The sequence below is a fragment of the Panthera leo genome, chromosome E1 (assembly GCF_018350215.1).
Source record: "Panthera leo isolate Ple1 chromosome E1, P.leo_Ple1_pat1.1, whole genome shotgun sequence".
NCBI classification, from domain to species: domain Eukaryota; kingdom Metazoa; phylum Chordata; class Mammalia; order Carnivora; family Felidae; genus Panthera; species Panthera leo.
Window position 1 is genome coordinate 56,199,245 of NC_056692.1, and position 13,306 is coordinate 56,212,550.

Genomic DNA, 13,306 nt, shown 5'->3' on the forward strand with positions numbered 1-13,306 from the left:
TGGGGCTGCACGGGTAGCTGAGAACGTGCAATGGCGGGGGGGAGGTTCGGCAGAGCTGGCCTGTGTCACATCCTGTTCCCGTACCCTGGAATGGCCGCCCGGACGAGGGGGTGAGTGAGTCACTCCCTCCCCTACCCCGTGAAGGTGCCAGGAGAGGGGAGCTGTGGCGTGCAGATCAGCTCACACAAGGGGGGAGGGAAACGGTACTGAGAATAGCTTTGCTGCTCAGAGCCCACCAGCAGGGGCTGGGACTGGGGGCCAGCTCTTCTCCTTTCTCTTGCTGACGTGTGAAGAGTTTTCCTAGGACTGTTGGTGGGAAAGGCTCTACCTCCTATGGGAAGTAACCTGTGTTTCTCAGCACAGTGAGATGGGGACACAGGCAGATCTGGAAAGCTTGTGAAGATCTGCACACACCTGGCAACCTGGGGAACCTTCCAGGTGGGACAAGACTACGGGCCAGCTGTGGGCTGCCCCTCTGTTCTCCGGACTGCCCACACCACAGTTTTGCATGGGATAGCTCCTTCCTCTCAGGCGCTCTCTGAGACCCAAACGCCCCAAAGAAGAGACCCTCACCGGGAAGACCCGAGAGCCTGTCTCCCTGTTCCGTGAGCAGCGACAGGAGACGAGCCACGGCTCCCAGCCCAGCTGCCACGGTGACGGTCTGGGCCTCAGCAGGGGCTTACCTGGGGCAGAATGATGGTCTTTGAGTTGTCAGCCCACACCACCTCCACCTTGCTGCTGACGTCCACACGGGCCACCTGGCCAACTGATGGCTGCAGGGCAACGGGACAGGGTCAAGGGGGCATCTCTCTGAAGGGTGAGGGCCAGATCACCTCCAAAAGGGAGCTCCGGCAATGGGTGACAAGGGCGAGGCCGTGAGAAGGGACACGGGTGCCAGCCCGAGGCCGCACACGGTGAGCAGCTCAAGCGTGGGGCCCTCTGGCTCCGGCACCGGCAGCCAGACACCAAGCCCCTGTTAACTCCCTTCCCGCTCAGCATTCCGCCCTCCCTGGGCTTCCTGACCTTCTCGGGACGGGGTTCCTGCCCTTCCTCGGCTCGACCCCACCTGATGTTCCCACCTGCTCGCCAAGGCACGGCTTGGACGCCCCCTCCCCCAGCCTCTCCGGTGCCCCCACGGCACTCAGGACCAGGAGTCGGACTTCCCCGCTAAACAGAACCACTGGGGCTCGGGGAGCAGCTGCGTGCAGTCTGATCCCGACAGGCAGGCAAATCCTTGTGGAGGCGCACGCGAGGGCACGCGGAGCCCGGAGGAGACCCGCAGGTCTGGTCTCCTGGAGCCACCCGGTGGCAACTCCGGGGATCGCAGATGCTGCCTGGGGCGGGGAGCCGGCATGGAGGCCATGAACTGGGGTGGGGGCGGGGCGGGCAGACCTCATCCTCCCTGTGAGGAGCTCCATCCTCAGTATTGCCGATGCGGATGACAATGTCCGTGGTGCGGAACCGGAAGTCAGGGTGGTCAGCAATGTCGTAGACGCTCACGTCCTCCTCTTCTCCAATCAGCTGGAGCACGGGATGGGTTGTCATGAGCCCACGGGCCTTACGGCCAGCCCACCAGAGCCCACCCTGAAGGAAGACGCGGGGGCTGCGCGTACCTCCACGTCATCACCACTGGGCCGCAGCTTGAACCACTTCACCATGCAGGTGCGGCCCACGTGGTCCCCAGACTGCACCACGCCGTAGACGGCGGGGTCTGGACAGGTCTGGACTGGGAAACCGGAGGAGGGAACGTGACTGAGGGCTAAGGAGCCCTGCCGCGCACCCCCCCCCCCCCCCCCCCCCGCCGCCACTACATCGCAGGGCACAGGGCACAGGACCCGTGTCCTCTGCCAGGCTGGCAGAGGCCAGAGAAGGCTGCCCCAGTCCTTGAAGAAGTTCTTCAAAGGGGGCGTCTCCTCCCTGAGCCCGAGACCTCCGGCCCCTCCCTCCCAAGCGCTGCCCGGGCCCTCGGCTGGGCGGCCTTCTGGGGCCGGCACTACCTCGCTTGTCCACCACAAAGTCTCCGGGGCAGAATTCGTTGTTGTCCAGGTGGTGCACGGGAAAGAGGTCGTTGGAGCGGATGTTGCACTCCACGGAGCCGTCTTGCCACATCACGTCTGCCGAGGTCATGGTGGTCACCACCTCCACAGCCACCCTGCAGGCGCGGTGCATCCGGTCGGCCGGGCCGCACGCAACAGGCAAGGAAAGAAGGAGGAAAGACAGGTCCGTGAATGCTCCCCCGCACGTCCCGTGCCCCGGGACCTCCTCTGAGGCCTCGTTTGGGAGAGCCCGGTGAACGCGGTCCCGGAGGCCAGGCTCGGGGCCCACACGGTGCCTCCACGCCACCTGCCGGCCCCACTCCCAGAGCTCTCCTCTCCACGCAGGCCAAGGCCAGGCACCTACGCGGCCTCAGCTGGGCCCCCCCCCGAGCCTGCGTGGGGCTCGCAGACTGTGCTCGCGTGTGCGGGAGCCACACGGACAGCCTCGGGCCGGACACTCAGCCAGGAGGGAGAGGGCGCCTCTGGGTTTACCTGTCCCCCGGCTTAAAGTCACGAGTGATTTTATTCTTCTTCCGCTTGTGTTTCCGCTTCAAGTTCTTGATAGACAAGGGGATGCTCTTTTTTCTACTTGTGCCGCTGCCACTCTGGGAGGAGGTGGTGGAGCTGGCAGAGGAGGTCACCGAGCTGGTGTCATCCGTGTCATCGGCGGCCTCGTCGTCCGCGTCCTGCTCTGCCGAGTGCAGCCTGTCGTCGCCACCTTCCTTCAGCAGGAAGGGGGGCAGCTGCTCCCCCGCGTCCTGGGCCTCCTCTGGGCCCTCATCCTGCATCTCCACCGGGCTGGCGGCCCCATCGGGCGTCTCCTCGGGGCTGACGGACCCCGTTTCGCTCTTGGCTTTGGCCGCTCCTTTCTTTCCCGGGTCCTCCATGGAATGGTCTCGGGAGCACTGCGTGTCCGGGGAGCAGGACATGATCCTCACGACCTGCTTCTTCAACAGGCGCTTCACCTATGAGGGCGGAGCAGGAGGCACGGGGACTGTGGAGCAGCAGGGCGCCCCTGGCCCCACCCTGGGCATGTGGGACACCCAGGCAGCTTGGGGGGGAGGGGGGCAGCGATACACATCGAGGTGGCCTGCAAGGTGATCGGGGCTGCCCCCCAAGGCCTAAAGCACAGACCGTCCTTCCCGGCCGTGGAAATAGCTCACGGCCGGCCGGTTCCTCAAACGCCCACCTATCCCAACCCCAAGGACGTACCTTCTTGGCCATAGAGCCCTCCCCCTGGGCGCAGTGTTTTTCTGGACATTCACAGGCAATCTTGGCCGGCTCTACCTTGGCTGGGAAGACATACAGACAGCGCTCCCCAAGCTGCCGCTGAGCATGGTCAAAGCATCCGAGACGCTTCACCCTGGGAGGGAGAGAAGCGAGGGCTGGACCAACGGTGATCTCGGCCCCCCCCACGGCTCTCACTTGGGTCCAGAGACACGAGCAGGGCACGCTACCGGGGTCGCTGGAGTGGGCATGCTGGAGCCACTCACCTGCCTAGGTTTTCCTGGGTAATGACAGAGGGCGGGGGGCTGACGCTGTCCGTGCCCCCTGGACAGAAACTCTTGGTAATCCATGTGACTTTTAGCTCTACGACCTGCACCTGGGGATGGCGGGTGGGACAGGGCCTTAGTCGGCAGCTTGACGGCTTTCTCAGTTAAGCAGCCGCCCGGAGCCCACCTGACCTCCGGAGCAGGAAGCCAGACGGATCTTCCCGGCCTACGACCAAGTAGGACACCCCCAGAGCAGGCCCCGCCTGTAACAACTACAGCCTCACCCCACGGATCCCCACCCTGTCAGGGCCCGGCGGGTCCACCACTCACCGCTGTGCCACCTTGCTGGGTCAGGCTGGGGGACACCTGCCTAGCAGTTACCCCAAGACCACGCCCTGGCTTCCCTCTACCCTTAAAGCCCTTTCAGATCAAGAGGGCTAAGGGGCCTCTTGGTCCTCCGAGCAGACAGCAAGGGAGTGGTAAGAGCTCGGCACCAGGGCGCAGAGGCTGAGGCCCCGGCCCCACCCCAGCCTTACCTCTTCCACCACCACACGGAACTTGCTCTTCGTGCTGAGCACGGGCTTGACCCCAGACAGCCACTGGGCGCTAGAGAAGATCTTGGCGGGGCCGATGAGCACCTGGCCCGGGTAGAAGCCATAGGAGTCATCAAAGAAGAGACCCTGCAGGATGTGGGGCCAGAGAGAAAGTCCTTATGAGTGGCACCTGCCCAGGGGACAGTGCTCTCTGCATCTACGCCTGCCTCACCTCACACCTGCATGCTCCCCAGCCCTCTAAGCTAAGACAGACCCTAGGGCTCCGGAGCAGCACGCATCACATCTAAAATGCACATAAATCACCCAGGGAGCTCACTAGAATGTACCCCTGACTCATTCCAACAAACTCTCAGGCCAGGTCAGTGTTGTCGGTCAAGGGTGACACTTCGAGGGCTCTAGAGGGCAGGAGTCCCCACACCGGCCTGATCATGCGCCCTTCCCATACTTACTTATAAACAGTCATATACTATCGTTCTAAAATATCCGACTGTAACAACACAGCGTACTACTCTAATACTGAAGAGTGGCTATTTGTTAAAGAAAACATACAGTTAACAAAAGGCAAAGAGAAGTTCTAATACTTTCTGTCCAGGTCTAGACTTCTAGACCTTTTGGTACGCACCCACCCCCTTTCTAGGAAACCACTCTGCCTAGAAGCAGCGTCTGCTTAGCCCGGGCCAGCTCGCAGCTCTCTGCTAAGAAGTCCTTCTTCCTGTGCGGCCCAGAGGGCAGAGGAACAAGAGACTCTGTCCCCTCCAAGCCCGCCCCCGGAGAAGCCTGCCTGGGTGGAGCAAACGTACAGAGTCGCTGACGTGGGGACAGACGTCATAGAGCTTGGCGCCATCTTCTGTGTTCATGGAGCACCTGAAACGGCGAACACGGGTTTGGTCTCCACCAGGGCACAATGACGGTCACACCGGCCCAAGTGGTTCCCCCGACACAAACAAGGCCCCGACCCCTGAGTACTGACTACCATTAAAAATTATCGAAAATAAAGCACCAACCCCTAACAGATGCTCTAAATTAGGCCAGGGCGACAGGAGACCAGCCCAGGGGCGGGCCCCCAGAGTCAGCAGCGCGCGTCACCGCAGGCCCCACGAGAAGACACCCTCGGCCCTCCCCGGCCCGCGGGTGGCCCCTGCGGAGCGTGGCCCCGTATCACGGGTGAGCCGTGTACCTGGCACCGTTGGACAGCTTCAGGATGATCTGGTTCTTTAAGTCGTAGACCTTCCCCAGCCAGCAGTCATAGGCGATGTAGTCCCCGTACATGAAGGGCTGTGGACCGGGCCGCGGTGTGAGAGGCAGCGGGAGGCACTGGTGTGCAGCCCACCAGCTCCTCTTTGCCCGGAGACGGAGGAGGAGGGATCCGAGGAGCTCGCTGCCTGAGCCGGCCCGCCCCCCCCCCCCCCCCCCCCCGAGTTCTACGCTGCACCCCGGCTCCCCCTCCCAGGTCGGAGGAGGGGGTGGCGGGGGGCGGGGGGGGGGGGGTCTGCCTGGCGGCAACGAGAGACCTGCGCCGAGGCCACGGAGCCTCCGAGGACACAGGGCTCCGGGGCAGGAGTGGGCTGTGGAGGTGGCAGGTGGAGGGTGGTTACGTGGACAAGTAAGCGATACGTAAGCAAGTGTCTCCCTGCTGGGAAAGGTTCTCACTCACACAGAAAAGGGGAAAGGAAAGAACAAACCTGAGCTGCTCAAACGGAACTAGAAGTATTGAGACAAAATCACATATTTTCATGTGTGCGTAGAAGAGGTGCTGACAAATTCAGACGTGCCTCCGGGTACACACACAGGCATCTCCTGGTGTGGTCCTGAGAGGCCCTGCTGGCGATCCGTATGCCCTGCACACAGCCAGATTTCTGTTTAAATTGCCATTCCCCTCTGAAAGGAACCAAGGCTCTTGGGAGAAATGGCTGATTCCAGGGCCGGATCAGAAGAGGTAGAGAGTAAGAAGGTGCTTAAAACAAAACAAAACAAAACAAAAACCAAAAACAAGACCCGGGATGGGAAAGTGTGGAAAGGACACAGATATCAGCTTGAAGGGGCGCTTACTGGCCAAATCTGCAATAATTTAAGCAACAAAACACTGGCAGTGATGGACTGCAACCAACCGAACAGAAGGGGACCTCGGAGTCCGTACCGACGTAAAAAGAATTAAACGGGGGCGCCTGGGTGGCGCAGTCGGTTAAGCGTCCGACTTCAGCCAGGTCACGATCTCACGGTCCGTGAGTTCGAGCCCCGCGTCAGGCTCTGGGCTGATGGCTCAGAGCCTGGAGCCTGTTTCTGATTCTGTGTCTCCCTCTCTCTCTGTCCCTCCCCCGTTCATGCTCTGTCTCTCTCTGTCCCAAAAATAAATAAACGTTGAAAAAAAAAAAAAAAAAAAAAAAAAAAAAGAATTAAACGAACGAGGCTGACAGTGAAGCTCTTCCGTACAGAATGCCAACTAATAAAAAGGACGAGAAGCCACCGTGCCATCAAATCACCACTCGGCAAGCATTAGAGGGCTAGCCGGCTCAGGTGGGAATTGCTAACGGAGGCTAAGGCTGGCGGATCGGGGTCTCAGCAATTATGGACACAACCCCGGAGCACCTCCCCGCAAAGCTGGCCGGCTCGCGTGGGAAGTGCTAACCGAGGCTGGGGCTGGTGGGCCAGGGTTTCAAAAGTAACAGGTTATTGACGCAACCCTGAGGCATCTCTCCCCAGAGCAGAATCCCTTGCAAAGGTGGTGTAAATGGTGACCTTGTGGAGAGGCTGGGCAGACACCAATACTGCCGGGATCACGACGACCACCCCTACTGTGGCCGCTGGATGTCACGGGCCAGGAAGAGCCCTGGGTGTTGCTGGGGCGGTCCTGACAAGGATGCGGGGTCTGAGTCTGGTCAGGAGGCCGATGACACGGCTCCGCGCTCAGGTCAGCCACTGGAAGGTACCAGGGCGTGGACAACAAAGACTGGGGAGCAGTTCCAGATGAGGAATCAAAGAGCTGACAACCGAATGCAAAGTGTGCTTCTGAATGGAGTCCCGGATCGGAGGGGAAAGGCCGTTGGAACAGCCGGATGGGGTCTCTGGGTCGGACAGATGCGTGCTAGTGCCACCTTCCTGAACGGGGGGCTGAAAGACGGGTTCCGGGTTTGGGGAAGTACGCACCGTAGTGCTTCAGGCCCGTGGGGCGCTGTGTCTGTAGCCTGCTCTCCAGCGTGTCAGAGAAAAGACTAGGGAGACAGAAGGAAATGTGGGGAAGGGAGGAGGAAGGTGATGGGGCAAACGGAGGGAAAGGTTCACCGCCAAGGAGCCCAGTGACACAGGGAGCATGGGAACGTACAGCTTTCCCTAAGTTTGAAGTCACTTAAAAAAGAAACTAAGGAAGAAATTTGTTTTTTCAAAACAGAGTGTTAAAGAAGAAAGGGAGCGAGGGAAGGAAAACCCCACCAGCAATGCGTGCCGGAGGCACAGGGAGGTGTCCCGACCTCACGTCTGCACGGCTTCCTCACAAGGAGCGCCACTCAGGCGAGCCCGCCCCGGGAAGGTGCCCGGAAGGTGTGGTGCGCGTGGGGACAACCGGACAGACAGCAGAGGGCGGTCACCGGCGGGCGGGGCCGCTCACCCAGATGTGCTGCAGGTCCTTGCTGTTGACGGGGTAGATGATGCAGTTGGTGCCGATGAGCTTGACGGCACAGTCGATGCTGACGTCGATCACGGTGCCGCACTGGCTGTCCTGGGGAGGAGAAGGCATCCAGGCCCGAGCAGGCGCACGGCACCGGCCGCCAGGGCAGACCCGGCCCAGACACTCCCCAGGCAACCCCCGCGCCAACACTCACGGTGGATCGCATGTGCCGGACCACGTCCCGGGGCACCACAGAGCGGTCCTCTAGCTTCAGCTGAGAAAGAGAACACGGTGTGACAGAATGGCCTCTGATGTCATCACGGGGTGCGTTCCCCCCCAACTTCTGACTACGCTGTGACACACAGACAGCCAAGCACACAAACCCCAAGTGCCGAGCACGGCTTTGGCCAGCGCCACACACCCTCTAACGGCAGCCGGACTGACAGACAGAACTCCAGGCGCTACCTCCCGGAGCTCCAAAGGCAAACAGTATGGTGACCGAAGGTCGTTTCGATCATACCGAGAAGCGTGCCTAAATGACAGATCACATAAGGCCTCCTTCAAATGACAGGTTCAACAGCCCGTCACACAGCAAGACCGCTTTGCTAGGAGTGACACCCTTTTCCTACTTTCTGCGAGTGCCTGCCTGCGCCCCCACCGAGCGCTGAGTTACAGGGGGCGGAGGAGCGGCGTGACACCGGGCCACGTGGGCCACCCTGACGCCCGCTATCGCCTGACACGACCTTGTAATCTGGGCTATCCTTTCCGACCAGCCGCAGCCTGCTCCTTATCTACTGCTCCGCAGAGCCGAGCACCGCACCGCGGGGGAGCCCTCTCGACGGCCGGCCCTGGAGCCCCGCCAACTGCTCGGCGAGCACCGGACCCATCCCTTCACAGCCAGCCAGGCACAGCCTCCTCTGAGCGGACAGCCAGGGCCCCTCGAGGGCTGACCCCCGCCTCTGCCAGGCACGGGATCCCCCTCCAACGGCCCGGCCGCAAGACGGTGGTCGGGGACGCCCCTCGGGAATGCTTCACTGAGTCACGGTACCGGGCGAGTTTCTGACCGCCCCCCTCCTTTGGACGGGCACCTCCGAGACCCCAAACCACAGGGGTGCGAGAGCTATTCTCTCAAACAACACCCAACCTCAGACTCCTCAGGCTCACTCCCCCAGTGCAAGGCCCAGGGCAGGGAAAGGTGAACTCCACGGAAGGAGAACTGAGACACCGGCTCAAGGTCACCGAAATTTTGGCAACGATGGCTGACACAAACCCTGCTATCAGTAGGATGATGTGATTTACAAAAAAGTAAAGGAGGAAGCGACGGGCCCCATTATCGACAAGCGATGGAGATTCTCCTACCTGGGAATATAAGCCCATGATCCAGCTAAGAGTAAGCCCGGGGGTTAAAATCAGGGGTCCCTGAGCCAGACACTTACACGTGCCAGCTCTGAAACCTCAGGAAAGTCACTTACGTTCACACGTGAGAGCAGCCGTCTGGGAGTGGTGGAGGGGATCACAAAGGCAATGAAAGCACAGACGGTCACAGGGCACCGGGCACACAGTAAGTGCTCAGCTAATGCCAGATCTGCTGTCTCCCAGGGCACAGGCTGAAGGCCCTCTGAGGTCAGGCCCTTCTTCCCTCTGCTCAAAGACCCCAGGAGGCTGTGAGGGGCCACAAGGAGCTCTGCTCAGGGTCTGCCGTGATGATGGTGCCACTTTTCTAACTCAAAGAACTTCTTATCCTGTAACCCTCTGTGCCCAGAGCTCTGGTCTGGGTCATGGTATTTTCGGTGCCGTCCCACCCTATCTCAAACCTCTGCTCCCATTTTAGACTTCAAAAGCCACAATTGCAGGTCTTCCCAAGTTGCCATAGAAACCAAAGTTACAGTGCCAGGAAATCCAATGGGAGAGGGGCTGCGCTGGGTGGGACACAGGGGTGCTACCCTTGGTGTGAGCCCTGGCCGTGGGCACAGGCCGCCTTATCTGCCCGGGGATCCCTGAGGAGAGCCAGCCCCAAGTTGAGTCTGCAGATCACGTCCCCACCGAGGGGTCTGTGTCGGGCCCGACAGAGCTTCAGGGAAGGGACGGGCACAGGCCCAGCTCCCGAATCAGTGTAGTCTGTGATGGCACGCCGCCCGGCCTCGCGGCACCCTGGCCCGAGGGACGCTGCTCCTGAGGGTGGGTGGGTGGGACCGAGGCGACCGTTCCGAGGCCAGAGCGGGAACGGCACGTGGGTGAAGGCTGGCGTCACTGCAAGGCCAGAGGCGGGCTTCCTCCACCCTGCCTTCGTGAGCCCGTGCGGAAGGCGGCAGGGCAGCAGTTCACGGTGTTCTTGGGAGAGGGGAGCTGGGGAGCAAACACCGGCCTCCGGGTATGGCTCTGCCGACCTCCCCACCTGGTCCTCAGGCCCTTCTAACCCTCTGTGACAAGGAGTGACATTTCTCCAAAGCCCTGACAACGCGGGGAGGGGAGCGGAGTGGGAACGGCAGGGAGCAGAAAGGGGTGTGGCGGCCACGGGTCTGGCTACACAGGCTTCCCTCGGGAATTCCAGACGGTGAGAGAAGGGCGTCTGGAAGGGCTTAGATCAACCTGCAAGGCTCTCGCTGATCTTTCACAACCTTCCTCCCCAGCTCCCTACGTCCCACCCACACGGGGCACCGCCTGTGTCCACACAAGCCAGTCCTCCCCCTCCTAGGCGCCTCTGCACCGCACAGGTCCTTCCAAACGCTCTCCTTTCCTCGCCCCACTCCCGTCACGTGCTACCTGCATCGCGAAGGCTCTCCATAGCCCCACTCTGGGAGGCACCTCAGTGCTCCCGGGGGCTCGGGAGCTCTGGAGTCCTCGGCCCACGGCACCGCCCAAGTGCGACAAGCAGCTTCCTCGGTGCTTTGTGTGTTGTAACCTGTGAGGTCCTCCAGGGAGCTCTGAAGCACACTACTCCGGCCATTCCCATGTTACAGAGAAGTAAACGGAGACAGAAAGAAAACACAGCTCCACGGAGGTGGACCTTGACTTGAACTCAATCTGGCTCCAGGGGCCATTCTCTTAACCGCACAAAAAGCCCAACCCTCCCTGGAGCCGCAAAAATGAGAAGCGAGTAAAACGCGTTCCTGGAAGACATCACAGTGGAAGACAGCGAGCGGATCAGCGCTGTATTCATTCCTGGGCCGGGGATGCAGAGATCGGGCACCCAGACGGCGGGCACTGGAGGCCAGCACTAGAGGGCGCTGTGCCCGCTCTAGGAAAATGCCGGGCTCTGGAGCTGAACCGGCCGCGAGGCAAAACCTACCAGTGATTTTCTGGTAGGTACACCCTGACTGCAGTTGCCGAAAACTCGTTACCGGAGTGGGATCTGAGGTGGGGGGTGGACAGGTCTCTAAATTGCTGAACAACCTCTGAGGAGGGGACCAGCAACATTTTTTGAGAGTGCAGCTGCCAGAGGCTTCCGAACAGGGGGGAGAAAAAAGATACCACACCAAAATGCTGACCTGTCTCCGAATGAGAAGGGACTGTGGATGGCTTTTAAAGGGAGCGTGCATTACTTCAGACGATTTTGGGACACGACTGTGGGACGTCGTTTGCTCCCCCCGCCTGCTCTGGAAACAGCGACGCTGGCGCTGCCCTGCGGGAGGAGAGCCAGGCCTCACAGAGGAGGTGACTCATCTGAACAATGATGACTGAGCACCGGCCATGGGCCAGGCGCTGGGGAGACAAGTGCCTGCTCTCACAAAGCTTAAGCTCTAGCGCAAGGAGGAGACGCACGCGTGTGAGTGCACACACGGGTCAGGCGGTGCTAAGTTCCATACAGAAAAAAAAAAGGCAACTCAGGGGCAGGGGTGAGAGACCAGGGAGGGGAGGAAGCAAGAGTGAGTGAGTTATTTTATTTACTTTTTAAAGTAGGCTTCGTGCCCAATGCAGAGCCCAACGTGGGGCTTGAAGTCACGACCCTGAGATCAAGACCTGAGCTGAGATCAACAGTTAGATGCTTAACCAACTGAGCCACCCAGGCACCCCAGTGAGTGAGTTCTTTTCAAGGCTGGTCAGGAAAGGTCACGCCAAGGTGCCATCTGACCGGAGATCTGAGTACAAACAAGAAGGCGGTGAGCTTTCCAAGCGGAGAGAAAGGCTGCCGCAAAGACCCTGTGGGCCTGCGCGTTCTATGACCAGCAAGGAGGGCAGTAAGCAGATGAGGCTGGCGCATTCAGGCCTTGGACAAAGACCCATTCCATCCAGTGCGGGGCTCGGAGCAGAGCGCGCGCATGACAATAACGTTAAAAGGATCCTCTGGCTGCCGGCTGTAAAGAGGGGTAGGGAGACCAGTTAGCCAAGTGGTTCTCAACTGGGGGCGACTTTGCTCCCCAGAGAACATTTGGAGTGTCTGGAGGCATTTTTCATTTCACTGTCACCACTGGGAAAAGGGGTTTCTGGTACACAGTGGGGAGGGATGCTGCTAAACGTCCAAGGAAGCACAGGACAGCCCCCCACCCTATTATCCCTGATGCCATGACAAAGAATGCGCTGGCCCAAAGCATCAGCTGCATTGAGGCTGAGAAGCCCTGAGGCTGCCCCCAGAATGGTGGCAGGAGGGAGACAAGAGCACTGGGGGAAAGGATCGCCCTCCATACAGTCTCATCAGAAGGCAGAGCTCACTGGGGCGCCTGGGTGACTCAGTCGGTTAAGCGTCCGACTTCGGCTCAGGTCATGATCTCACGGTCTGTGAGTTCGAGCCCCGCGTCGGGCTCTGTGCTGACAGCCTGGAGCCCGCTTCGGATTCTGTGTCTCCCTCTCTCTCTGCCCCTCCCCTGCTCATGCTCTCTGTCTCAAAAGTAAGTAAAAACATTAAAAAAAAAATTTTTTTTTTTTTAAGAAAGAAGGCAGAGCTCATAGTTGGGGAAGCCACACAGATCACAGGGAAAAGGCAACACGGCAGGGAGGCTAGGCACTTCCATCACCTCCATTTGAGCCCCACGGAGCTCTGCTCTGACCAGGAGGACTACTCTCCTCTCCCTGCCCCCCACCCGAGGTGCACACTGCTTCTGAGCTGGGGTCTCGGGGCCCACCACTGACAACACGACAGAAACACGAGCTGGTCCTGCAATCCTTGGTCTAGACCCTCACTCATAACATTGCTCTTTATTGACCTGGAGGAGCCCAAATTCACGATATCAAACTGTTTCAAGAGTAGAAAAAGGCAAACTGAGGCTGATCAACAGGTTGAAAATGCAAGAAGCTGCTTTCAAGCGGACCGAACGTCACATCCGTAGGACTGGGTGGCCGTAAGGGCTGGCCTGCTCAGTGGAGGCCAAGCACTTGCTCTGGGGAAAAAAAGTGGCTTTGTTCCTGGTCAGGAGCCCGGGCACAGGGGCCCCCAGTGTGAGAGGGGAAGCGGCAGAAAGTCCCCAACAGAAGGCAAAGGAGGGGCCTTAAAGGTACCTGAGCATCTGTGTCAGGGCTGGAACCCGCCCACCAGCCACCGCCATCTCCTGTCAGACTCTGGCGAGGGCCACAACACAAGCGAAGTAGATAGATCTCCTTAAGTACCACCCGAGAAAAACCAACCTGGTCTTTGCTGGGGGGGGGGGGGCGGGGGGCAGTGATATTCTCACCACCAGACTCTCAACT

At 60.1% G+C, this 13,306-nt stretch overlaps 1 protein-coding gene across 2 annotated transcripts in view; it reads right to left on the reverse strand.

Annotated features, from left to right (window-relative positions):
- Positions 1–13,306, reverse strand: part of UBE2O (ubiquitin conjugating enzyme E2 O) — a 57,760-nt gene that overhangs the window by 6,612 nt on the left and 37,842 nt on the right. The window contains exons 1-13 of one of the 2 annotated variants that reach the window (XM_042914529.1): positions 8,205–8,228; positions 7,899–7,958; positions 7,685–7,795; positions 5,261–5,358; positions 4,884–4,947; positions 4,066–4,209; positions 3,530–3,639; positions 3,249–3,399; positions 2,529–3,001; positions 1,998–2,152; positions 1,614–1,726; positions 1,393–1,521; positions 684–773 (exon numbers count right to left, since the gene is read on the reverse strand). In XM_042914529.1, coding sequence (XP_042770463.1) covers positions 684–773; positions 1,393–1,521; positions 1,614–1,726; positions 1,998–2,152; positions 2,529–3,001; positions 3,249–3,399; positions 3,530–3,639; positions 4,066–4,209; positions 4,884–4,947; positions 5,261–5,358; positions 7,685–7,795; positions 7,899–7,910 — 1,650 coding nt within the window. In that variant the 5' untranslated portion in view covers positions 7,911–7,958; positions 8,205–8,228. Of the gene's footprint in view, positions 1–683; positions 774–1,392; positions 1,522–1,613; positions 1,727–1,997; positions 2,153–2,528; positions 3,002–3,248; positions 3,400–3,529; positions 3,640–4,065; positions 4,210–4,883; positions 4,948–5,260; positions 5,359–7,684; positions 7,796–7,898; positions 7,959–8,204; positions 8,229–13,306 lie in introns of those variants that run through there. The other variant, XM_042914528.1, reaches the window with a different exon arrangement.